The 26,133-nt window shown below is 41.3% G+C and overlaps 3 protein-coding genes across 3 annotated transcripts; all 3 read right to left on the bottom strand.

Annotated features, from left to right (window-relative positions):
* Positions 1-202: 202 nt before the first annotated feature.
* On the bottom strand, positions 203-11,870 carry LOC119745649 (sodium/glucose cotransporter 4-like). Its single transcript, XM_038222160.1, has 15 exons — positions 11,141-11,870; positions 10,393-10,464; positions 8,820-8,924; positions 7,890-7,949; positions 7,366-7,470; positions 6,810-6,915; positions 6,342-6,422; positions 5,629-5,840; positions 3,847-3,982; positions 3,126-3,233; positions 2,815-2,965; positions 2,372-2,540; positions 1,747-1,959; positions 1,296-1,422; positions 203-1,164 (listed from the first exon to the last, which is right to left on the bottom strand). Exons 1-15 carry the CDS (start codon positions 11,222-11,224, stop codon positions 983-985), a joined length of 1,911 nt encoding a protein of 636 aa, XP_038078088.1. The 5' UTR covers positions 11,225-11,870; the 3' UTR covers positions 203-982.
* Positions 11,871-11,918: 48 nt separating this feature from the next.
* LOC119745650 (sodium/glucose cotransporter 4-like) lies at positions 11,919-23,152 on the bottom strand. Its single transcript, XM_038222162.1, has 15 exons — positions 23,051-23,152; positions 22,299-22,370; positions 21,756-21,860; positions 20,257-20,316; positions 19,418-19,522; positions 18,670-18,775; positions 18,192-18,272; positions 17,482-17,693; positions 16,456-16,591; positions 15,602-15,709; positions 15,306-15,456; positions 14,853-15,021; positions 14,114-14,329; positions 13,741-13,867; positions 11,919-13,585 (listed from the first exon to the last, which is right to left on the bottom strand). Exons 1-15 carry the CDS (start codon positions 23,132-23,134, stop codon positions 13,413-13,415), a joined length of 1,905 nt encoding a protein of 634 aa, XP_038078090.1. The 5' UTR covers positions 23,135-23,152; the 3' UTR covers positions 11,919-13,412.
* A 757-nt stretch (positions 23,153-23,909) lies between these two features.
* LOC119744953 (beta-4C adrenergic receptor-like) lies at positions 23,910-24,992 on the bottom strand. Its single transcript, XM_038221177.1, has one exon. The coding sequence runs from the start codon at positions 24,990-24,992 to the stop codon at positions 23,910-23,912; it is 1,083 nt and encodes a 360-aa protein (XP_038077105.1).
* Between the last annotated feature and the right edge of the window lie 1,141 nt (positions 24,993-26,133).

The following is a 26,133-nucleotide window of genomic DNA, read 5'->3' as shown; positions in this document are numbered from 1 at the left end:
AATATTTGTTCAGAACTCGAACAAGTGGTACAAAGGGCTTCGCAAGGCTGCACTCAAATTACTTCAACCGGCCTTTTTATAAACATAGGACCCCGTAAAAAAAGACCGCAATTGAGGTATTATCCGTTATCACATTGAAGCATCTCATGTTTACAACACAGTAATTGTTTAATCATGGATAAGAACGACGTGGACAATAAAATTGACCAAATCATCGAGATTGCAAAAAAGACGAAGCGGCCCACCAGGTTAATGGTCCACAATTAATGTCCTGCCGACTTGCGTACAATTAATGGCTACAGTTAAGCAGGCGGTTATATTGTTAATATAAAATAATATGAAATAGCCTATACGATCATTTCAAATCATCCACTTCGACGTTGTCACTCCGATAAGGCACAGCTGAACGTAAATTAACTGGTTATAATGATGATTACATGCATATAGTACAACCATGGAAGTACATAGCTCCATGGTACGACTAGATTATAATTATGAATCGTCTTGCTTCATGTGGTTTTACAGAGCGCGAATAGAAATATAACATAATGACGTCACGCTTTGTTTACACTAGTGTGCGTTTTCCTATGAGAGCCAGGTAGGACGCGTCATAATGTCTTAGGTCTATCCATGGAGCTATTATTATGGTCTATCATTACACGACCATTGCAATCCTACTAGTTTGGCATTGCAACGTGTTTGCTACTTATGGAAATTATTACATCAAATCACAATTAAAAATCAATTGTATAGGCATAAACCACAATTTGTTATTAAACATGCTAGAGCATCTATCGAGCCGATAATGCCAACGCGGACTCTGAGCACAATAAAAAAAAATCTTCCCCCAAAAAGTTGCAAACCGGTACGGCGCATAACGACCTGGCGCGTCAATATGGTTAAATGATAATTATATACACAACGTGAAAGGTATTAACCTGAGCTATTAAACCTTGGGTGCAATTCTTGTAAATAATCTGTTTTACCAAACTAAAACATTGATTCCGATTGCAAAACCGATGACGATGAGTGCATTGACTGTCACGAACTTCTGCCATTTTGGATTTTCTTTGATAGACGCCACGTTCTCCGAGGATTCGTCGACCTCTTGCGAAATGCCGCACAGCCAGAAGACGGCTTTCTTCCAACGTGGGAATGACGCAACTGGAGAAGAGAAAACACGAGATTTACATGATGTACATTAATTTATATTCATGTCCTATATACCTTTTAATGATCCCACAAATTTTGAAATTATTTTAAGTTGCATTTTGACTCTTGAGGGCAGCACACACCTTGCTTGTCAATCTCGTCTTCAGATTCTTCCTCGTCTTCTTCCTCTTCTACCAATACGGCCTTCCTGCTACTTCCTGAGGGAGCCAATGGCCGTTTGCCACGTGTCCACCACGTCATCCCGACCACCTGTTACGTATGAATATTCATCAAGGTAGTTTGAAATCGTGAAAATACCATCTGTTTATTGTTGCTCATTACGCTAAATGATGTAAAGATTAATTAAACAAATATTTTGGCCTATACATCGAAGTTCAAAAGGGATATACATTTGCAGAAATTCTTTCTAAATGGTGCATTTTCTTTGCTCAATGCATTTTTTTCTTAGAAAGTGACTCGCAAATTTACATGTTTTTATATAGTCTTTTGTTTGAAAGTGACTCGCAAATTTACATGTTTTTATATAGTCTTTTGTTTGTAAAAAAGGTCTTTGTTTCGCATAAAGTAACTTACATATTCATCTGGTAGTTTCTTTGTCAATAAGCTGATCACAATTGTTATGGCCAGTGAGATGAAAGCGACGATGCAGTTGAAATACAAGTAGTGAATCTTCACCACGGCCGGTCTGGTGTCTGGACTTCCACAAGGCGGTACTGGGTAGATGATGTCAAGAATCATGCGCAGCATGCCCAGGAAAATACCGATGATGAGCCCCCAAAAGGCACCCTGACAAAATCAAAGGAAAAAAAAACAACAACTAAAAAAAGCAATTTACGCTCGGAAATGATCATGCAGTTGAAGGGTTTTAAACTGCAGGTCGATTTCATAACCATTAATTTGCAAGAAAGAGTCCGGACACGCCCCAGTAAACTATCGCCCAACCTGATTCCTTTATGAAGGCAAAGATGGGAGGAGTAAAGTAGAACACGTGTTGCATTACATTGTTTGGACACACCCCTTTATGCGATCGCCCCGCCCTGTTCCTATTCAAGGATAGATACCCCAGGCCACGCCCATGGCAAAACAGGCAAAGATGGGTGGAGTAAAGTAGGACTGCATGGAATTGATGTGTATGGACAGTTGGACACGCCCCTTTATGCTCTCGTCCCACCCATGATCCAATTTGAGAAAAACAGACCTTCTCCGTGGTTCGTCCCCAGGCCACGCCCATGGCAAAACAGGCAAAGATGGGAGGGGTAAAGTAAGACTGCATAGAGTTGATGTAGACGAAAATTTGACCCGATTGCGATGATTGGACGATGGGTACCCACATGAGGCTGACAGCCAACAGGAAGACCACAAACAACCTGCAATTTAAAGAACAGTAAACCGGTTCACTCACTGAATTTTACGCCAACCTACGTTGGTAAATCATTTTTGAAACATTTTAGAAACTTTGCACACCGCGCTCACGATCACATGCACCCGGTGGCGTTGAACACGTAGCTGTAATTTTCCTACGAAGATGGCGTCCTATGAGAGAGACCTATAATGGATGTGTTATGATCAGAATATTTCTTACGACTTGTCTTAATTCTGTTTTATGTGATGTCAAATATACTGAAATCATTCTCAGCTCACCTCCCAACGGCCATGATTTCCCTATTGGTTGCCTTTGGGCGAATTCGACGCCAGATGTCCATAGTGAAGATGGTGCTACCGCTGTTGAAGATGGACGTGAGTGAACTCATGAGGGCGGCCATCATGACTGCCACCATCAAACCACGGACACCTGAAATTGAACACAGGGAACTTTAAGGGAGGCAGCGTCATTCAAGACGGGCAAAAGTGTTGCATGAACATACTTTGAGTAAAGGAGAGGCATAGGTAATATAATTCACCGTCAAACGGTACAGTGCCATCTATAATTACATATGCAAAAAAAATCTTACCACTTGGCATGAGCTCCATCACCAGCTTCGGGTATGCGATGTTGCTGCATCCTACTTCGCTATCACAGATTCGTTTACACTCGGCCGGGTCGACGCATGCAACATCATCTGTCAAGTGAGAGAAAAGATTTGTAAGGAAGACTTGTAAGTTCTCTTGATAGACAGACAATACGTCTTGCGGTAACATCACGTGTAGTCTCTTATTTCCAAAGACATAAATTCAACCTATGCATTTTACTCCCACACGTTGCAATCTGGGAATGAGACAGTGAAAAAATTAATTTAAGTGTCTTTTTAAAGGATTGTTTGAGTTATTTAAACAAAGATGAATCCAGATGCCTTTTTTTTTACTTCCCTTTCCCGAACGGCTTGACGTGAATAACGTCACGAGAGGTTCGGCACCCCCTCCCAGATTTTTTTTTTTATTTTTTTTTTTTAATTTGCAGTACTTGCGTTGGCCTGAAAATTGGGGAAATGTTGTTAATGGGTCCGCCTTTTGCGCCCCCTCATAACATGCTGGTGTTCCCCCACACACTGTAAAACATACTGGCTACGCTACTGCGTAGAGTATCATTTAGAACGGACTCCAAACGATTTTTTTATTGTTTGGGAACAAGCTACTTTTTTGGAGTCATAATCACTTTTTTGGAGAACGACCGCAGGAACTATAAAATCATTTAACAGGGACGGACAGGTGTAAAAGTGGATCCCATGTTTCTACCTGTGAATAATATCCGTGCAATCATGCCTGGGAAGACTATCATGAAGATCATGCAGAGTTTGAGGTAACTGGCGAGCACGGATCCCGCCTTGGCGTGGGTGACATTCTTGGCTGCCAGAGCACGCTGAACAATCACCTGGATACGAGAATTGGCGGGAAAGATTAATGTCATTTCTCAATGTTTAATGTTTCACCCATCATATCACCTGTAGAAAAAAACCGCACTAGAATAATATTGGTTCGTCTGTCTGGCTCTTGTAAATTTCCTTAAACCAAAACCTCGAATAGTTTCCACACAAAAGCCTACACTATGTTTGAAAATGTAATTAATGTATTTGTTCTTCACAGAGTTTTAAAGATTGACAGTTATTCGTGCACATGTGCAGGTTTCAATGTTAGTTAAACCTAGCTATCGGATTGGTTGATGAAATTACGAAAGAAACGAGTGGTAGGCCCTATGTACTCGTATGCGACTTCTTCGGTATCAGGCAGTCATATAAGATTTGTTTAACGCAGAATCGGACACGTATGTGTTACAAATAATTTGATTTAAAACTTGGATATTTCGTTTGAGAACCTATGACGGCAAAATCCACAAACCCTCTGACAGTGGGTCTCAAATTAAAACACATCAAACATCTCGCGAACTCAGCGTTCGTCACGTTTTGTACGTTTAAACACCATCGCTCAGTGTGACGGCACGTATTTCCTCAGAAATATCTGACTTGATAATCCCACATCATTCAAAAAGTTTCACTGGCCGGACTGAAGATAAAATAGGTGACTGTATTTCAAATAATTATCAAACCATACGACAAAGTCAACACTGGCTCAACAATCTCCGATACGGAGAAGACTTGAGCTAGGCGTCGCCAGGGTAAAACCACTCTGCTTGGTACTCTTCGTTTTTAATGAATTTGAACACTTTAGACTGAAACTTAAACAGCCGTTTTGAGACCGGCCGGGATCAAGGGTGGATTCCACCCCCGCAAACCTAGGCCGTGAAATGCGCAATGATTAAAAGAACGCAGCAAGTTGACCTAAAAATACAGGGATTTTATGGGAATATAGGCCTACACATCCGAGCATGCATGTATGGGATTTTACAACGTGTTTAGCGTCCTATTTGTTGCATTTATTTTGTGGCCTGACTGGGTTTATCCTGTCAAGGGCAACAAATACAGCTTACGCTATATTTGAAAATATTGCGCATTGATGACTAAAAGATTATTAATTTTATCATGCAGATGACAATTGGGTAAAACAATTCTGACACGGGAGTCTGTGACTAGACTATCAGTGTTTGGTACCGCGACGCTCACATGACAGTGAACACGTGAACGGTGATCTGGCGAGACTTGCACGCTCTATTCTTTTAAAATTTGGTATGCCCATAAGATATTTACATGCCAAATGAAGTTGGGGAAAAAAGCGTTCTGTAAAATGCAATCGGAAAAAATGTCTGTATTTTGTAGATAATAATTCTCAATATTATACCGTTTGTGAAAGACCACTCTATGTATGTGGCCAGTAAATGGTACGTATTTTATGGAACGTAGCATACCAAAACTGTGGCATTTCGCAGTGATACGGTACGTCGGAAATTTAACATCAATCCTATTTAAATTCTCAAATCTTGCGCATCTTGCCATGTGAACTCAATTTGGTTGAACTACGTAATGGTTGAAATTGGGTGAATTTTTATTAAACGCCCTTTCAAAGTACAAATCCACAAAAAAATGAATGAAAGCACAATCATTGCAATTAATGGCCGATCGTTACCTGATCGGCGCAAAAGTACCAAGTGCCCATGAAGAAGAGCCCGATGACCGCACCAGGCCAGGGCTGGTCCGATGTGACCGGGTCCCGCATCATATTGAAGGCGTCTGCTCGTGGGTAGCCGCACGCCGTGGTCGGGTCAGCCAGGGTCGTGTTAGGGATGGCTTGCATGTACTTCACTATTAGTTCCTCGTAGCCTCCTACTTCGCCGACAGCTGTTGAAACAAAATTGATAGAGGTGTCAATTTTGAAATTGCTTTGCAGCCAAAAAAGGCAGCTCCAGTAACCAAAAACATCGCGCAGGCAATCCATCAACGCCATTCACATGCACCCGAACAACAAAGCATAATGAGCAGTGGCAATATTTTTTTAATCATCTCAAAATCTATTTTACGACTCGGAATCTGTTCATGCAAACAAACACAAATGACCTAATTCAAAAATAAAGGCTTGCTACGAAAAGAATTGTTTGAATTGAAGAATTGCCAAATTATTATTAAATTATTCTTTTAAAACCAGATTGTTCTCAAATTCAAAGAAAGTCATCTGAAGTGTCTAAAAGTGTCTTTCTGATTATGGCCAAAATGAATCGCATCCATTGAAGTGGTTAAATTTTACACTGAGATATTCTCCAAATTGGTAACCACTTTTTCTGGCGAGCATGCTGGACGCCCAGCCAAATAAAAACAATAAGATAGTGATGAACGTTATCATACCGAGTCCCATGAGCACAAAACCACCGATGACCATGACGAACGAACCCAGCGTATCTGTGTACATCACCGCCCCGAGGCCGCCTGCAGGAAAAAGAAAGTTTAAAATTAGAAGAAAAAACTATGAGAGTCACCAAGATAGACTCAGAATACATAGGCCTATCTAGCGCAGTTCAGAAATATTTGTAAACTCAAAAATCAAAATGTTTACAATTTGCTCCAAGCCAAGAGAGCTGCATCTTTATTTGTTTAAGTAGTACTTTTAAACATTTTGTGGTAATGCTAAATTAGTATCAGGCCCTACAGATCCAATATTCTACGTCAGATTTAAATATAATATAGACACTGAGCAAGTTTTTGTTGTAGCAATTCAACGGAAGCGAGTCAGCCATGGACGAGAATTTCTATGCGCCACTCTGGTCCAAGTAAATGACAGCACCTTTATAGTATTTTTATATCGTGCATTTTTACCTGTGATTGTGTATGTGGTAGTAAAAAGCAACAGTACCACAGTCGATAAGTACATGTTCCAATCGAATGCTTGCTGGATGAAGATGGCTCCGGAGAAGATATCGACCTAGATTAAGAAGACAAATTAAGAAAAGAACAGTTGCAAAGAGTGATTGGAAGAAGATAAAAATGGCCATAGCCTTGCAAACTAATACACGATGGATAAAAGTGACGTGTGAGCTCTAGGAGGTGCCATCCAAGATGTTGAGATCTTTACATAATTCGTTACGAGACAATGACATCTCGAACGTAAGGTACGTGTCGACACGCCCAGGATCTTAATAACTCAAATGTCACCTCTAGATCTCCGTAGTGTGGCCTTTCAGTATGAGACGCCATACTTATCAAGAGATTGAGCGATGATACTTAATGAGCACGAAATAAACATTTTTGATGGTCTTATATAACATGTGATTTGGATTCATACTTCAGCCTATCGACTCAATGGAATAGAATATCTTTTTGATGGACCTAACATGTGATCAGTTGGTATCGCACTGCACCATTATGGACTTACCGATATTTTCATGAGGATGTACAGAAACAGCGAGAAGACGGACACGACGATTCGTAACCTTTGACCCCCGTAACGCTTCCTTAGATACTCCGGCATGGTGAACACCTTCAACAACAACAAAATAATAGCCGAAATCAACACCAAAATCAACCATTGTGCTTGCATTATCTAAGGACGCTACTGCATATGCAATTACTACTAATCCCATTCGCAAAATGTTGTGAAGGAAACGCAAAGCGTTGTGGGTAGGTCCGATTGCCATGTTCAATGCACGGGTAGTGCACACGCGTGTTGACCCCGTGACACCGACTACCCAAAATCTACCCAAGGAGAGCTCAAAGTAAATCAACATCTACATTTTACAGATATCATTTCTTCGACTCGTTTCTTCAGGGGTTTGAGTATAGCAGTGGGCGACTTTTGACTAATCATAACTTCATTACTGGTACCATGAATGAACCGACATATGGAAGCAAATACTAATTGTCATGACATTTTAAGAACCTTCATTTTATTATTCTTACCCCGGCAGAAGTGTAAACGGGGACGAAAACCCATGCGAGCAAGAGCACATAGTAGATTGCCTAAAAACGACAAGGGAGAAAATTTATAGTTCCAGCTGTTTTAACACTTTCAATCATTTCTCTTTCTCAAATCGTAACTTCAAGGCTTTCGCACGCCAGTCCATTAGTCCCATTTTTGAACCGATGAAAAGTAATTGAAAACATCAACAACGAGCCAGTTACCGGGAAACGGTTTAATTTTGAGTGATAGGGAAACAAGAAAATGTACTTCACGTGTTACAAGCGGTACGGTGAGCGCCATGCTTTAATCTTTTTACCAAAATGACGGTAGATCAACAGGGAGTGAGTAATGGCTCGATGTATTAGCTCGGACATTGATTTACTTCGTAAAGTGCCTTTCAGAATCTGCTCATGCATGTTCTTTGGAAATGGCAATAAATTTTCGTCTGTACTCATCCGCTTTACGACAGCGAGCACCGTCCATTAATTAATCAACGTTTAACATACACTGTTGCGAGTGGCATTAAATGATTAGCGCTTTTACCTATATACGCGTGGTAAACGTATGCTGACAAACACGCTCAACATAATTACTTTAAAAAAACAGGGGAAGCCTATGTATTGTAAGTACCTGTTTAAAAATAATGATCAGCTTTGTTTATAATTGTCAATTATAATGTTTAACGAATAAATCCATCGTAAAATAGAACCACAGTATTGAATTGAAACACGTTTAAATACGCCTTTGAAATAAAATTTCTCCAAATAACAGGCACAATCGAAACGGCAAGATAACGAGCTCTGTTCTTCTAAGAAACAAAAGGGATGCAGGCCAGCTTCTTCATTAATATAAGGTGAGACAGTTCAAGAAGCGTTTTAAATTTGTTTCAGAATTCTTCACATTTTCTGGGTTTTTTTTTTAAATCTTGCCTGGACTTCAAAGATACCGACAGCCAAGCCTGAAGCTGCCCCAGTACCGGCCAAGCCGATGAAGTGACCAGTCCCAACGTTACTGGCGAAGATGGAAGCGCCAACCTGCAAAAGATGTCCAATCCAAGCTCAAGCCGATTATGTTGTTAAAAATGGCATCGCTAAATCACAGGGATATGATGTTAATATTATCTGGAAAAATGTTATTTCTTCAGTCGAAGTGAAAACACGATGGGCCATCTTATCAAATATGCATTTTGGTGCAAAAGAAATCATAAATGATGGACTGAATTTTACACTTGCTCTTCAGTTTAATTAAAACATGGATTCAGGATGGAATATTGACTCTACACATTTTTATGTTTTATATTGTCCTGGCCACGTGGTAAACACACCCGGGGCCATCTATCGCCAGATCCTAGTATGGACCATAGTACATCCTTCAGAGGGGGTGTCAGTCTTGTGATCCTACTGGAGGGGTTGAAAATTGGCGGGAAAACCCTGTGTGCTTGTGCACATTTACATAGGCTTGTGTACAAATGCACTATAAACATTGGGATTATTTCGATCACCCCTGTGACCAAAATGGAATGTCAAATGGGGTTATGTCTGTGGTTTTAACGGCTGTTTGGCAACCTCGTCCCCAGGGTGTCGAGCAGTACGCGCCCACCACTACCTGCTCTCTCACCCTGGTATTGGATCATTTGCATGTGCAAGATTTTTGCACACGTATGCAAATGAGGAACAGTCTGGTGCCTGGATATGCGTTACACATTAGCGTTTGTTTTTGTATGCGGCGTCTGGGGTACAAACAGAGTCAATACGTAGCAGCGCGAGCACGGCGTGAGTTACGAAAACACGATTTTTGAAATCAAACTGTACGTTACGATCTTATCGAGACAACATGCAGTATCATATTTCATATTAATATGAGCATATTGGAAAGGAAATTAGTATTTTCGAGAAGGCGTGGACGAATGATCGCGAAAACACGTACTGCACGTTGTGAATATATAGCACCAAGTACACGATAAAAATCCATTACTAGCCAATTGCGGCATCCAATCAGGATACAGGAAGAAAGTTTCCTATCCAGGGTTTACTTTTGGAAACGCGGTTGGAAATAAAGTAAGCACTGGGGACGAGGTTGGCTGTTTGGGGCCTGAGAAATACTCCAGACATGCCAGAGGTTAATCAGGGGTGAATGGGCTGGTTGTGAGGGTCAGGTGGCTCAAATTACATGGTGTAGAAGCGATATTCCATACAGTCACTGGATAGTAAACATTAAAGGTGCTCGCTCCATTTTGTGGAAAGACTTCGGCGCCTTTTCTGTTTTCCGCATAAGTAGGTCGATTCCCATCAATTAAGTTTAACATTTTGAGATTTTATTCTAAATATTATGGGCTCCTTTGGTTTCCTCATCTTCTTACAGTTGCGAACAAACTAAGCATTTCCTCAACATTTCTCAAGGGCAGTGCCCAACAATCCGCCACTTCGTGAAAACCCATGTCAAAACTTGAAAATGAAAAGTAATTACGTGTACAATGCAATTATTAATGTAGGGGGAACGTACCGGCCACCAGGCCATCGTTCTACCCGCAAGAAAGTATCCCTTCGCATTGCTTCGGTTGGACTTGTACATCGACTGAACATATGGGGATAAATCAAACATAGTTATTATAAAATTGTTGCGATCAGAAACAATATTTGAACTTAAGAACACCACATGCGTATCAGTGCTCTTAGGCACACAATGGGCATGTATTTATTTGGGCAGTAAAAGGACTACCAAGATCCTGAACTTCAATCTTAAATTATTTAATTTATTTGCAGATTTCGACTTTTTTTTCTTCACCCCAACGACCCTTGCCATCTCACAAGTCTACTTCGTAAATCTCTCGTGCCCGGGTCGTATTAGTCCCCCACATGGAATGTTTAATTCACCCGACTATAATCGATAAGTTGGTACATGTAGTTGGTACAACAAATCAACATACCAATTTGTAACCTATATTTGATAACGGTTAGATAACGCTACAACTGACCCAATTTTGGGGCAGCCATGCAAAACTATAGAACCAATATAAGAGTTCGTTTCGGTGTCGATAAAATCTGTAGTCTACCATAAACTATTTTCGAAAATGTCCCTGTTTGGAAGTAATGTAAGCAGACCATGAATTCTTTCCTCAGAAAGCACCTTGTATACTATTCAACAAGTCTCGTTTTTCAACCAGAGAATACACTACAGCCACTGAAAACTATAAGCTAAAACTGATTGTCGATGAAAACCGAAATGTTAAATTGAACAGTACTTTACTTACCCACAAGCCAACTAAGACGACGAAAACAAAATACAAGCAGATTATCACAATATCTAGCGTGTCTACTCCCAGAGTGCCAGCCATGGTGCGTGCAGTGTGAGATCCTAACGAAGTCGACTGGACAAGTCAAAATTGTTCCCAGTTTAATTAACTACAATTAGATGTATCCCAAGCTCGCCAGACCACAGGAGACAAAGTACACACTAGATATGCATCTGGTTTGGGGTGACATGTACACTTTGTGACAGAAAGAAAAGAGATTTATTTGGTTTTCTGTCGATCAGCTGGGTAGGTGCTCGAAAAGTACCCGTGCAGTTTGATAACGTCGCTGAAAAATGACGACTGCGTGAATTTACTAGCGTTGCTATATACAACGGTTCGGCTGAATAATTGCAATACCGCTGCTACTTCTGCTGGTGTCTGTAGGCTAAGTACATGGAGTGTTTTTTTTTTTCTGTTCCAAGAAGCTCTGGAAATATTGAGCTTGAGCTTTGACGTGCTAACGAGCAAAAAGAACGCAGTCGATGTCCATGCAGCTGATTGGTTCGCGGGAGATGAGAATTTCTAATTCTAATTAAATATATTACTAAAGGGATGTTAATTTACCACCAGATGACATGACAATTATCCTGTATCTACATACAGGGCGTTGCTACAGCGGTTCGGCTGAAGAATAATTGCAATACAGCCGCTACTTGCGCTGGTGTGTTTAGGCTTAGTACGTCGTGTTTTGGGGGGTTTTTTTGGAGGGGGGGGGGGGACTAAGTTAAAGCTTTGACGTGCCATATACAGGGCACAAACGAACGCAGTAGATGCCACGTGCTCAAAATCGCTCCATGCAGCTGATTGCTTCACGGGCGATGAGAATTATTTTCTAAGGTTAATTTGTCAATTTAATATTTCACTAAAGCTATGTTAATTTTCCACCAGATGACACAAAAGTTATCCTGTATGTGTAGATCAATATCACCGAAAGCGCACACTGGCGTATGGTTATTCAAATTATGATTCTTTATACAATTTGGTATAAATTATTATTAATATGCAGACATGTGTGGTTTTGCGACGATAATTAGAAGTAAAGCAGTCCACATGAGGTCTTGTCGATGACACTTATTAAAAAAAGGAATGTTATTTTGAGTTGCATATCTGAGTTATTTTGACAGACGTGATTGAGTTGTCAGAGTTCGTTGCTTTTTGGAATTAATTTTCTCTCCCTCTGGGGATGATTGTGGCGTGGCGGAGGGGGTAAAGCACAGCCAGGAGGCGGTCGATCGTAATGAGAACGGCAGCATTGACGCAACAGGAGCAAATCCAAGAATCCACAACGCGGCTGGCGTCGCAGAGAAACTTTCCATACGGCCAAAAGTTGAGAGCAGCTGGGCCGATTAAGAACAATGAAAAGATACCGTAAACTAAATCGGACAGAATGACGTAGGACAGGAACACCTTGGAGCTGGGAGGAAACCGGGACAAGTCTACGAATCTCATGATGAAAAGACTAAAGATGTTCCCAGTGACAATCAAAAGGGAAGTAAGTACGACGAAGCATGTTCGCAAGCCCCTAATCATTCTTACGGACCGTTATCCAGTCTGGTAAATACATCCTCCTCGCTAGAGTAATAAGTCATCTCAGTCACGTTCCGTGATGAATTGAAGAGAAAAAGGTCAGTCGTATTGGTGTAAGATGCCATGATTTTGTCGAGTGTCATTTCACACAATAATCCACATTCAGAAAACGTTGCAAATTGTCACGACTTATTGAAGACTCCCTTGTCATAACTGTTATAGGCCTATAAGGCCGCGCTTGAATCTCTTGTCTAGAGATATTGTCGAAGTCTTCGCCACCCAACTTCGCCGGAACAAGCTGACAATAGACGTAGCACTCTGGAAGACCGTTTCGGACACGGCCTTAACACAATATCGGGCTACGAAGATATCGTAAGTTAATTTATTTGCTTTAAGCTACGTTGCTCCAAGTTCCGACCCTTCATTACCGAGCTAGTCGAAAGATAAGCTCAAATTCATCAAATGTTGTGGGTGGCCGTCAACATCAGACTGCGTATGCGATGGGAGGACATTCGTCTACATGACACTCGAGAGAATCTTCGTCTACAGTGCCTCCGACGACTTGGTTTTTGGTTTACGGTTCTATAATTAAGGAGGCTGATGCGCAGCATAACTACATGTAGTTAACGGGGTGATTGTTGTATGTGCTGCTGCTTGTTCGAATTATATACACAACGTGATAGCAAGCCTGAGCCTTTCTTTTTTACCAAACGAAGACATTAATTCCAATTGCAAAACCGATGACGATGAGTGCATTGACTGCCACGAACTTCTGCCATTTTGGATTTTCTTTGATGGACGCGACGTTCTCCGAGGATTCGTCGACTTCTTCCGAAATGCCGCACAGCCAGAAGACGGCTTTCTTCCAACGCGGGACTAGGGACGAGAAAACACGAGATTTACAACTTATAAATTTGATAACATTTGCGGAATATACACTCAAGTTCATGTCCTGTACCTATTTTTAAGTCGTAATCCCACAAAGTTTGAAATTAATTTGCTGCATTTTGACTCTTGAGGGAGGCACACACCTTGCTTGTCAACCTCATCGTCCGATTCTTCCTCGTCTTCTTCCTCGCTTACCGGCACAATCTTCCTGCTACTTCCAGAGGGAACCAATGGCCGTTTGCCACGTGTGGACCACGTCATCCCAACCACCTGTCATGTATGAATATTCGTTAAGGTAATTTGAAATCGTGAAAATACCATTTGTTTATTGTTGCTCATTACGCTAACGGTTGGTTAAATAATATAAAGAATAATTAGTATACCCTATACATCGAAGTTCAAAAGGGATATACATTAATATTTTTGCAGAAATGCTTTCGGTGCACTTTCGTTGCTCAATGCAGCTTTTTTCCTTGTGGTAGAAAGTAATTTGTTTGTGTCGCTAAAGTAACTCACATATTCATCTGGTAGTTTCTGTGTCAATAAGCTGATCACAATTGTCACTGACAATGAGATGACAGCGACGATGCAGTTGAAGTACAAGAAGTGAATCTTAGAAACCACGGCCGGTCTGGTGTCTGGACTTCCACAAGGCGGTGCTGGGTAGATGATGTCAAGGATCATGCGCAGCACACCCAGGGCTATACCGATGATGAGCCCCCAAAAGGCACCCTGACAAAACAAAGGAAAATACAACTAAAATAGCAATTTAAATGCGCTGAAGAAATGGACATGAAGTTGAAGGATTTAAAACTGTAGGTCGATTTCATAGGGTCGGTGTTGATTTGTAAGAAAGAGTCTGGACACGCCCCACAACCTGATCTCTTAAGGGAGGCACAGATGGGAGGAGTAAAGTAGGAATGTATTGAATTTGTATAGGCTGGATCCACCCCTATATGGAATAGCCCCGCCCCTGGTCCCAGAGTAAAGGTGAAACAGGCCACACTCATGGTGAAACAGGCACAGATGGGCAGAGTAAAGTAGGATCGCATGGCATTGATGTGTCTGGACACGCCCCTTTATACAATCGCCCCACCCTGTTCCCATTTAAAGATAATGGGTCGTCTACGTGGTCTGTCCAAGCCACGTCAATGACAGGCAAATATAGGCGGGGTAAAGTGGGACTGCATTGATGTATAGACGCGCCACTTTGTATAATCACCCCTCCCACTGATCCCGTTTAATATTAACGGACCTGCTCCGTGGTTCGCTCCCAGGCCACGCCCATGGCGAAACAGGCAAAGATGGGCGGTGTAAAGTAGGACTGCATGGAGTTGATGTAGTCGACTAATTGGCCCGATTGCGATGATTGGACGACGGGTACCCACATGAGGCTGACAGCCAACAAAAAGACCACGAACAACCTGCAATTTAAATAACGGTACCAGTAGTATTTTGCTGACTTTTTGATGCCTGTCTCACCCTCTGAATGTTACGTCAACCTTCCATGGAAACGGTAAAATGGATTCAGACTCTGTAGGGTCTCTCTCAAATGACGTCACTTCCTACAGATTGCCACGTGCCTCGGCATTTTGGGTGTCAAATTTTCGTGACGTCATTAGCAGCGCCGTATTTCGAAAAAAAATTGAGCAACACGATTTAATTCTGCTTTCTGTGATGTAAATTACTGAAACCGTTCTCAGCTCACCTCCCAACAGCCATGATTTCCCTATTGGTTGCCTTCGGTCGAATTCGACGCCAGATGTCCATAGTGAAGATGGTGCTACCGCTGTTGAAGATGGACGTGAGTGAACTCATGAGGGCAGCCATCATGACTGCCACCATCAAACCACGGACACCTGAAATTGAAGCAGGCTCATTCCAGACGGGCCAAGAATTGTGTATGAAGATACTTTGAGCAAAGGAGAGGTATGGGTATTGTCATTTATCGTTAAACGGCACCAAAAATGCCATCTATGCAAAAAAAATACTAAAACTTCTTACCACTGGGCATAAGCTCCATCACCAGCTTCGGGTATGCGATGTTGCTGCATCCTACTTCACTATCACAGATTCGTTTACACTCGGCCGGGTCGACGCATGCAACATCATCTGTCAAGAGAGAGAAAAAAATCTTCAGTACAACTTTTTGTTGGGTCTGAGACAGTCAACGAGTCTTACACTCGAGAATATCTTAAGGCTCTGAAAAGAACACTGTAAAAACGTACATTAAAAAAAATGTTGTATCACGGGGCACAGCAAATAGCCAAACTGAGCAGGGAGTTATTAGAGTGTACTTTCGTTTGATCTTTTTTTTTTCTTTTTGACGGGAAAGGGAAGGGGCTGACCAACAATGATTATACGTTCACTGTAAAACTGTGTTTAGCAATCAAACACTTTTCTAAAAACTTGCTTGTTATCACTAATTTGAAAACATGTAGTATATACTAACCATGTTTAGAGTATTGATGGATAGTTAAATGTTTAGGAATTGGACACGTGATGTTTAGCTTTTCATCATATTTACAAAGTGATAGCGAGATTGTGTTTAATTGCTAAAACACAGTTTTTAGAGCGTATTGAAATCGTAACGACATTTTCACAGATTCATGTCTTTGAAGTTTATGAATTAGCTTCCAAAGTGTGACATTTTACCTATCCCTGTTACGTTGGTATTTTGCCATGCAAGTATCATTCAGAATGACTTCAAACAATATATAGGTAGTTTGCTATTCATAATCACTCTTGGAGGACGACTACAATAAGGAGTGCATCAGAATTATCAAAATCGAAGATGTCAGATGTAACAGGGACAAGGAAAAAAAGTGGACCCCGAGTTTACTAAATGACCATTATACCTGTGAAAAGTATCCGTGCAATCATGCCTGGCAAGACAATCATAAAAGTCAATCCAAGTTTGAGGTAACTGGCGAGCACGGATCCCGCCTTGGCGTGGGTGACGTTCTTGGCCGCCAGAGCACGCTGAACAATCACCTGGTCACGAGAATTGGCGGGAAAGGTTAATGTAATTTATCAATTTGTAATAATTAACCCAACGCATAGGAAATTGGTTCGTTTGTCTGTCTTTTGTAAATTTCCTTAAACCAAAATCTATAAGTTTTCGCACGCACACTACATTTTGAAAATGTAATTAATTCATTTACAAAGTTTTAAAAATTGACAGATATTCGTGCACACGGGCTGATGTCAATGTTAGTTCAACCTAGATATCAGAATGGTTGATGACATTACGAAAAGAAGACAGCAATATATCATCCTTGGTAACCACTATTTCGGTGATTGTGTTGCAACATGCTGGGCAGTCAAATAAGATGTGTTTAATTAACGCAGAATCGGACACGCATGGGCCAAAAATAATTTGATTAAGAAAACGTGGATATTTCGTTTGAGAAACGACTGTGAAATCCACAGACTCTCTGTCAGTGTCTCAAATTGAGACAAATCAAATATCTTGCTAGCTCAGCCTTCATGTGTCACGTTTTGCACGTTGAAACACCATCGCTCAAAGTTACGGCACGATTTCCTTAGAAATATCTTTGCGTGGTTCTCTTAGTTTTAATGATTAATTGGAACACTTTAAACAGACTGAAAAGCCATTTTGAGACCTGAGGGGTGGGTTCCATCCCCGCAAACCTCGGTCGTAAAATGCGCAATGATTAATAGAACGTAACAAGTTGACGTAAAAATACAGCGAGATTACGGGAATAATATCCGGGCACCATGATGTACAGCACGACCCAAAATACCCGCAATTTGTTTTGCGAGGCTCTAGCGTCGCCGGCCGTGGAATCACGTACCGCCAAATTGTTTTTAAAAAAAGGAATATAAGAGCACAATCATCCCAATTAATGACCGAGTTTTACCTGATCGGCGCAGAAGTACCAAGTGCCCATGAAGAAAAGCCCGATGACCGCACCAGGCCAGGGCTGGTCCGATGTGACCGGGTCCCGCATCATATTGAAGGCGTCTGCTCGTGGGTAGCCGCACGCCGTGGTCGGGTCAGCCAGGGTCGTGTTGGGGATGGCTTGCATGTACTTCACTTGTAGTTCCTCGTACCCTCCTACTTCGCCGAGAGCTATTAAAATAAATTGATGGAAATGTCAATTTTTGAATTGCTTTGTTGCCAAAAAGGGCAGCATCAGTGACCAAACATCGTGCAGACGACCCAGAACTAACGGCATCAACATCACATAACCCAAACAACAAACCATATGCCTTAGCTGTACAACTGTCATTATTTTTGTTAATCTTTAACTGTTTTACGATTGTGCATCTTTTAATTCAATCATGTAGTCATCAATGACAATAAAACTTAAAGAAATGAAGCATTGCTTTGGAAGGGAATGTTGGAAACCTGCCCTTCCAATGTAGGAAAGTCATCTAAAGTGGCTAAAAAGTGCTTTGTTTGTGGCTATAAGCTAAGAAGAATCGCAGATATTTAAAGAGGTAAATTTTACAAGATATTCTTAAACTTGGTAACCATAATTTTTGTTAAAGTCTCTTTTCCTTCGTAGTACAGTTGGTGAGTTGGTGGACCCCCATCGGTTGGCAAATTTTAAGAGAGCGATCATACCGAGTCCCATGAGCACAAATCCACCGATGACCATGACGAACGAACCCAGCGTGTCTGTGTACATCACCGCCCCGAGACCACCTGAAAAAAAATCCCAGAAATTCCAACAAGGAAGAAATTTTATCATTAGAAAAAAAAATGAAATCTTGATGTGCAACCAAGAGAAACGCCACATGTAAGCTTGCGAAATTCGGAAATGGTAAAACCAAGAATCAAAATCTAAGGTGAAAGGAACATTCTTTAATTTTTAAGGTACAACTTTGAAAGGTTTTCGGGCTACTTCTTCCTTGATTAATACAGGCCTAATAGATCCAAGATTCTGCGTCAGATTCTTGATCAAATGTTTCCTTGATAGATAGGTCGAGCAAATTTTCGTCTAGCAATTCAACGGAAACAAGTCAGTCAGTGGCATGATCAAATGCCGAGCATTTTACACCAATTGGCGTCCGTATTAATTACTGTTCATTATTCTACGTACCTGTTACTGTGTATGTGGTAGTAAACAGCAACAGTACCACAGTCGAAAAGTACATGTTCCAATCGAATGCTTGCTGGATGAAGATGGCTCCAGAAAAGATATCGACCTAGATGAAGGTGAACATTTACAAGGAGAACAGTTGCAAAGAGTGATTGGAGGAATATTAAAAAGTAAAATTGGCCATAGCCTTGCACACTAATACGCGATGGACAAAAGTGCCGTACGGAACTCTGGATGCATCTTCAAAGATGTTGAGATCATCACATAATTCATTACGAGTCAATGGCTTCTCGAACGTAAGGCTTTTTTTTTTACCTGATTTTTGTTGCCTCAACTGTCGGCTGATGACTGCAAATGGTGCCCGACTAAACTTAGTGCAAATATAATGGGAGTCCAGAGAGGCCACATAAAGCTTATTCTCGATCATAACCCCATCTAAAAACACGTTAAAATTGTGCAGCAGCAGGATTCCAGTAAAACCAGCGAGTTTGGCGGTTTTGAGACATCATCTTTCATTGAAAAAAAAAATCGTTTTGTCGACGCGCATGGCTACGGCGACGCGCGCGCATACCAGAAACCGGAGACTTTTTTTTTTGGCCTAAGGTGTCGACACAACTGAAATGGCTTCGTCTAGAGCCCCCCTGCTGTCCCCACTTAAATCTCAAGTGGACTTCAATGGAATAGAATATCTTTTTGATGGACCTAACATGTGATCAGTTGGTCTCGCACTGCACCATTATGGACTTACCGATATTTTCATGAGGATGTACAGAAATAGCGAGTACACGGACACGACGATTCGTAACCTTTGACCTCCGTAGCGCTTCCTTAGATACTCCGGCATCGTGAATACCTGCAACATTGAATCGAAAACAACATCAGAATAAACATTTGTGCTCGTCTTCCACCACCATTGGGTAGCCCCTGTAATATTTTTTTCCCCACAAAAATTCATAAAAAAATAATGCCCCCCATGCTCTGACACCCCAAAATAATTATACTGATATCAATATACGCCTGTGCACAAAATACGGACACTAGCCTACTTGGTTATGGGGTATTTGTTCACTATCCTATCTACATAAAATCATCCCGTCTATAGACAAACCGTGTCTACATTTCAACCTTTATTTTCTGATGCCCCCCCCCCGGCAAAAATTCCTGGATCCGCCCCTGACCACTAATCTCCTTCACAAAATGTTGTAAAGGAAACGTACGCTTCGCAAAGCATTGTGGGGTGGTCTTCGTCGAGTTCAACTCACTTGCATTTCCTGCGCACGGGTCGTGCGCACGCGTATTGACCTCGTGTCACCGACTACCCAAAATCTACTCAAAGGAGAGCTCAAAAAAATTCGAGGTAAATCAACATCTCGCTCTGAGTAAAATAAACATATTTCGTATAGATAATCAACCCCCCCCAAAAAAAAAAACCCCCGAATCTTCGACGATTTCCTTCAGGGCTTGTAAGCAGCTAGGCGATTTTTAAGTAATCCTAATTTCATTACTGGTACGAGAAATGAACCGATATATAGAAGCAAATACTAATTTTCTTGACATTTTTAAGAAACTACTTATTATTATTCTTACCCCTGCAGAAGTGTAAACGGGGACGAAAACCCACCCGAGCAAGAGGACATAGTAGATTGCCTGAACACGACAAGGGAAAAAAACCTATAGTTTCAGTTGTCAATACACTTTAAAGTTGGTGTATATGTGCTTTTTGGGTTTGGCAACTAGAAAATAGATCTTCAAATTTAATTGAAAATTTTCCAGCCTTACATTAGCTATGAGCTTTCCTATGAAATAATGGGGAAAAAAATCGCCCCTCTACAAGAATCAAGATATAAATTTCAACTTTTGAATTAAGAACCGGACGCCCCTAATTCGTTCTGAATAGTGTGTGCAATTTCTGACCTGGTGCGCGCCATTTAAAACCACTTTTTAAAAACTGTACAAAGGCCTGCAAAAACTAACAAGCACATTATTTGTTACAGGACATTCCTTTAAATTTCGTTCGGAAAAGAAAATCAACATTTTGACAAAAGCACATACTATACCAACTTTAAGTCATTTCTCTCTCTCAAATCATCACTTCGAGGCTTTCGCACGCCGGTCCATTAAGCACTTTCTTGACCAACGCGAAGTAATTGAAAACATCAACAACGAAGTCACCGGGAAATTTTTAGTGATGAGGAATAATTCACTTCACGTGTTGCAAGCGATACGGCGGGGAGCGCCATGCTTTAATCTTTTTACCAAAAATGACGGTAGATCAACAGGGAGTGAGTAATGGCTCGATGTATTAGCTCGGACATTGATTTACTTCGTAAAGTGCCTTTCAGAATCTGCTCATGCATGTTCTTTGGAAATGGCAATAACTGTTCGTCTGCACTCATCCGCTTTAAAAGAGCGAGCGCCGTCCAAATTAAGTAATCAACGTTTAACATACACTGTTGGGAGTGACATTTAATGATGGGCGCTTGCCCATACGCGCGTGATAAACGTAGTGCTGTCAAACACACTCGACATAAAAAAAACAGAACACGGGACCCGTAATAACATGCACCTGTAATGTATGCCCGGTATATATTACAGGTGCCTGTTTGAAAGGAACGATCGGCTTTGCTTAAAATTTAGATTTATAATTGTTGAACAAATAAATCCATCGTTACATAGAACCACTGTCCACTGTACTGAATTAAAACACGTTTAAATACGCCTATGAATTAAATGTCTCCTAAATCATAACAGTGCACATTCGCAAGGACGAGATAATGAGTGTTGTTCTTATTATAAAAGACACAACTCACAAAAGGGATGCGAGTGAATTTTGCTACGCAACATCGTTTAACGCATTGATTTGTCACCCTGTGAGTTTTACACTGAAATATCGAAAAAACAAACAAACAAAAATATTGCTATAACAACAAGCATGTAATCATAGCTTCTTTACATACATGTAACTCGTTTGCGCAACCCAGATTTTAAACAGTCATTATTTTAAGGTGAGACAGTTTTAAATGAGCGTTTTGAATTTGTTTCCAAATTCTTCAGATTTTCCTCTCTTTTTTTTTTTTAAATCTTGCCTGGACTTCGTAGATACCGACAGCCAAGCCCGAAACTGCCCCAGTACCGGCCATTCCGATAAAGTGACCCGTCCCGACATTACTGGCGAAGATGGAAGCGCCAACCTGCAAAAAAAAGTCAAATCAAAGTTCCTGTATGTTTTTTTTTCTTCTTCAGAAATCACATCGCTAAACCACAGGAAAAGTATTTTTATTGTGTCTGGAAAAGTTCATAATTTTGTCCTCCTATATGAAGTGGAAATTATGCAATAGTCCTTAACATGATGGTCCGTGTTTGCTATGTAAAATATGTCATTGTTGTGTTCATGTGAGATCTTAACTAAATGTTACACTTGCATATCAGATTCTGACATTTAAGTCAATTTCCATTTGTCTAACATATAAAATGCCTTCTAAACCATTACTGGGCTCCTTTGGTTTCTCATCTTTGTGGCTATATTTCCTCAACACCTCTCAAGGACAATACAGAGCCGCCAGAATTCATGAAAACTCATTTCATAACTTGAAAATGAAAAGTAACGACACATTATAAGGGAAACATACCGGCCACCAAGTCATCGTTCTACCCGCTAGAAAGTATCCCCTCGCATTGCTTCGCTTGGACTTGTACATCGACTGAACAAATGAGGTTAAAACAAAGAGAGTTATAATAATTGTTGCGATCAGAAATAATGTCCAAAAACTTAAGAATATCTACATGCATATCAATTTTTTTGCCGGATAATCAACTTCGCACGCCAATCAACTCAAACACATCTATTTGTTTGGGCAGACAGAAAAATTGAGGTAATTAATCCTGCTCAAGGGCACCAACACCCTGAACCTCACTCGGGTCCCCGACTTTTTTTTTTTACCCCAACGACCTTTGCCATTTCACGAGTCTGCTTCGTAAATATGCCGTCGTAAATACTCCCTCACAATCATGACAGAATATTGGTATAAAGCTGGTTCCAAAAAAATCGGCGACACAAAATTTCAACAAATCAACATACAAATTGTAACCTATATTTTATAACGGTAAGATAACGCCTTGCAAAACTGGAAACATGAAAGAGTTCGTTTCAGTGTCGGTAAAATCTGTAGTCTACCATATTCTATTTTCGAAAATGTCTCTGTTTACAAGTAATTAGACAAACCATGAATTATTTCCTCAGAAACGCCCTGTAGGCCTACTCATTCAACAAGTGTTCCGTTTCTCAACCAGAGAGTACACTCCCACCGCTGATAACTATCAACTAGAACTGATTGTCGATGTAAACCGAAATGGTTATAAATTGAACGGTTACTTTACTTACCCACAAGCCGACTAAAGCGACGACAACAAAATACAAGCAGATTATCACAATATCTACCGTGTCTACTCCCTTAGTGCCAGCCATGGTGCGTGCAGTGTAAGATCCTAACGAAGTTGTCAGGCAAGTCAAAATTGTTCCCAGTTTAAATTAACTACAATTTGATGTATCCAAATCTTGCCAGATCACGCGAGACAAAGTACACACTTCTATGCATCTGGTTTGGTACAAAAAAGTACACATTGTGACAGAAAGAAATGGCATTTAGTTTTCTGTCGATCAGCTGGGTACGTCGAGGTACGTACTCGAAAAGTACCCGTGCAGTTTGATAACGTCGCTGAAAAAAAATTACGATTGCATGAATTTACAAGCGTTGCTACAACAGTTCGGCTGAAGAGAATACATGTAATTGCAATGCCGCTGCTACTCATGTTGCTGGTGTGTTTAGGCTAAATACATTGTGTTTTTTCCTGCTCCAAGAAGCTGGGGAATATTAAGTTTAGCTTTGATCAAGAGCACAAACGAACGCAGTCGATGTCACGTGTTCAAAATCGCTCCATGAAACTGATTGGTTCACGGGAGATTTAATATTTGACTGAAGAGATGCTAACTAACCACCAGATGACATGACAATTATCTTGTATGTAGATCACTATCACCGAGAGCGCACACTCACTGGCGTATGGTTATTCATACAAATTCTTACAATTTGGTTATCTGATCACAGCACGTGGCGAAACGACGCCAATATCAACTTTTAAATATACGAGGTTTTGCGACAGTGATTAGAAGTAAAGTATTCAACATTAGGTCTTGTCGATGACACTTATAAAAAGCGATATTTTTCAATAACATATCTGGGTTATTTTGACGGACGTGATTGGGTCATCACAGTTCGTTGCTTGTTGGGGTTGTTTTTCAACCATCGCTTATGAGCAACTTTCAGAGCTGTCTTCCTGAATTCCTTGGCCATCAAGAAGTAGATGATGACATCCCACCAACTGTTGCTGAAACAGAACCAGTTGATGAAAAAGTCGACCAAGGGCGGGGCTTCGGTTTTCAAGAAGTAGCTTCGAAACGAGACGACGAAATAGGGCGTCCACGCGATGCAGAATGTCCCGGCGATCAGGCTGCACATTTTCAGGGCGCGATGGCCTTTTACCGGACCAGTACCACCCGAGCTTTTCCGGCAGGTGGTTCCTCTCGTGCGCAACTTGGCGCGGCGGTTGGTGTGTTTTCGCGCCACCAGGTACAGTTTGGTGTAGCATCCGATCAAGATGGCAGCGGGAATGACAGCCGAGTAGGCAGCGAAGAAGATCAGACGAACCAGGTACGGACTGGTGCCGATCGACCACTTGATCAAGCACATCATGGCGGCGTTGTTGTAGGAGACTTGAACTGCTCCTGTGAACATAGACAAGGTGATTACCAAAGCAAAAATGGTAGACACTGCGACAATGGCTAGCGCTCTCCTTCTGGGGATGATTGTGGCGTGGCGGAGGGGGTAAAGCACAGCCAGGAGGCGGTCGATCGTGATGAGAACGGCAGCGTTGACGCAACAGGCACAAATCCAAGAATCCACAACGTGGCTGGCTACGCAAAGAAAGTTTCCATACGGCCAGAAGTTGAGAGCAGCTGGGCCGATTAAGAACAATGAAAAGATACCGTAAACTAAATCGGACAGAATGACGTTGGACAGGAACACCTTGGAGCTTGGAGGAAACCGGGGCGAGTCTACGAATCTCATGACGGATAGACTAAAGATATTTCCGGCAACGATCAAAAGGAAAGTCAGTACGACGAAGCAAGTCCGCAAGCCCGTAATCAGCGGGCTGTACGGACCGTTGTCCGGCGGCGGTACATCCTCGCTAGAGTACGTCATCTCAGTCGAGTTCCCTGATGAATTGAAGAGAAAAAGGTCAGTCGTATTGGTGTAAGATGCCATGATTCTCTCGAGTGCCATGTAACGCAATCTGCATTAAAAAACGTTGCAAATTTTCAAGACTTGTTGAAAGCTCCCATGTCGTCAATAATTATTATAAGGCCGCGCTTGAATGTCTTGAGATCTTGTCAATGTCTTCGCCCTATTTCGTCGGAACAAGCGGACTGTACTGTAGCGCTCTGGAAGCCCGTTCCAGACACAGCCTTAAGGCTACGAAAACATCATATGATAATTTGGTTTGCTGTAAGCTACGTACGTTGCTCCAAGCTCGGATGCTTTCATTACAGAGAGTATCATGCTCCTGGTGTTCCGCCGTCGTGACCGTGCGATTTCATTAATAACACAACGGAAATGAAAGCACGATAAATGCCATACCTACTGATCTGGTCTGAAGATAAGGTTATATTAATCAAAGGTTGTGGATGGATGCCCACGTCAGGCTGGATAATAGAAGAGAAAAATGTCCTCGCTCTCCTTTGACTCTGATGAGTTGTTTTTCCAGCTAGGGTTATAATAAACGAGGATGATGCGCGGCGTAATAAGTTATTAGTGATGTGCCTGTTGTGCTGCTGGTGCTGTTTGACCAGTGGATCCGCTGTTTGCATGTGTTCGTTAAAACCAAGATGAGACGTTCCCGTGGACGGTCGTTTTATTCATCAATTATGTTCAAGGCAACCTGGACGGGGAAGGCGACGTGTCGTATTATAATCCCAAACATTCATAGGTCATTGAGTTTCAACATTCTGGCGTGAGAGTTGGATCCATTAAGCTTGTTGGATAAATAAAGGTGGAATATCCTCTCGGGTAATGTACACCACGTTCAAGGAATTCTCTTTCTCCGGGAAGTGGCAACAGCACTGTACGCAAGTGTGACAGCTAATTGGTTCACGGGAGATGTGAATTTCTAATGATTATTTAACAATTTAATACTTCACTATAAAAGGGATGTTAATTTACCACAAAGTGTCATAAGAATTATCCTGTCTGTATTATGTATACATCACAATCGTTGAGGGCGCACAGTGGCTGGTTATTCAAATATGGCTGTATACAATTTGGTTGTCTGATATCACAGCACGTGGTGACACCATGCCGATATCATTTTTTTTTTAAATCCAACGATTTCCGACGGTAATTAGACGAA

Source organism: Patiria miniata, unplaced genomic scaffold, assembly GCF_015706575.1.
Source record: "Patiria miniata isolate m_02_andy unplaced genomic scaffold, ASM1570657v1 HiC_scaffold_7, whole genome shotgun sequence".
Lineage (NCBI taxonomy): Eukaryota > Metazoa > Echinodermata > Asteroidea > Valvatida > Asterinidae > Patiria > Patiria miniata.
The sequence above is the reverse complement of the archived record's forward strand: the minus strand, read 5'-3'. Positions and strand labels throughout refer to the sequence as shown.

Bases quoted from the DNA above. Each gene is read 5' to 3' on its own strand.
- LOC119744953 (XM_038221177.1), bottom strand. From the start codon at position 24,992: ATGGCATCTTACACCAATACGACTGACCTTTTTCTCTTCAATTCATCA.
- LOC119745649 (XM_038222160.1), bottom strand. From the start codon at position 11,224: ATGGCTGGCACTCTGGGAGTAGACACGCTAGATATTGTGATAATCTGC. The intron at 7,950-8,819 runs GCAAGATTTAAA...TGTCGTTTTTAG, and splicing joins TCGGTATCTTTGAAGTCCAG to GCAATCTACTATGTGCTCTT. The intron at 1,423-1,746 runs GTAAGTTACTTT...CATACGTAACAG, and splicing joins AGAAACTACCAGATGAATAT to GTGGTCGGGATGACGTGGTG.
- LOC119745650 (XM_038222162.1), bottom strand. From the start codon at position 23,134: ATGGCTGGCACTAAGGGAGTAGACACGGTAGATATTGTGATAATCTGC. The intron at 20,317-21,755 runs GCAAGATTTAAA...TGTCGTGTTCAG, and splicing joins TCGGTATCTACGAAGTCCAG to GCAATCTACTATGTCCTCTT. The intron at 18,273-18,669 runs GTACGTAGAATA...ATTTTTTTTCAG, and splicing joins TACCACATACACAGTAACAG to GTGGTCTCGGGGCGGTGATG.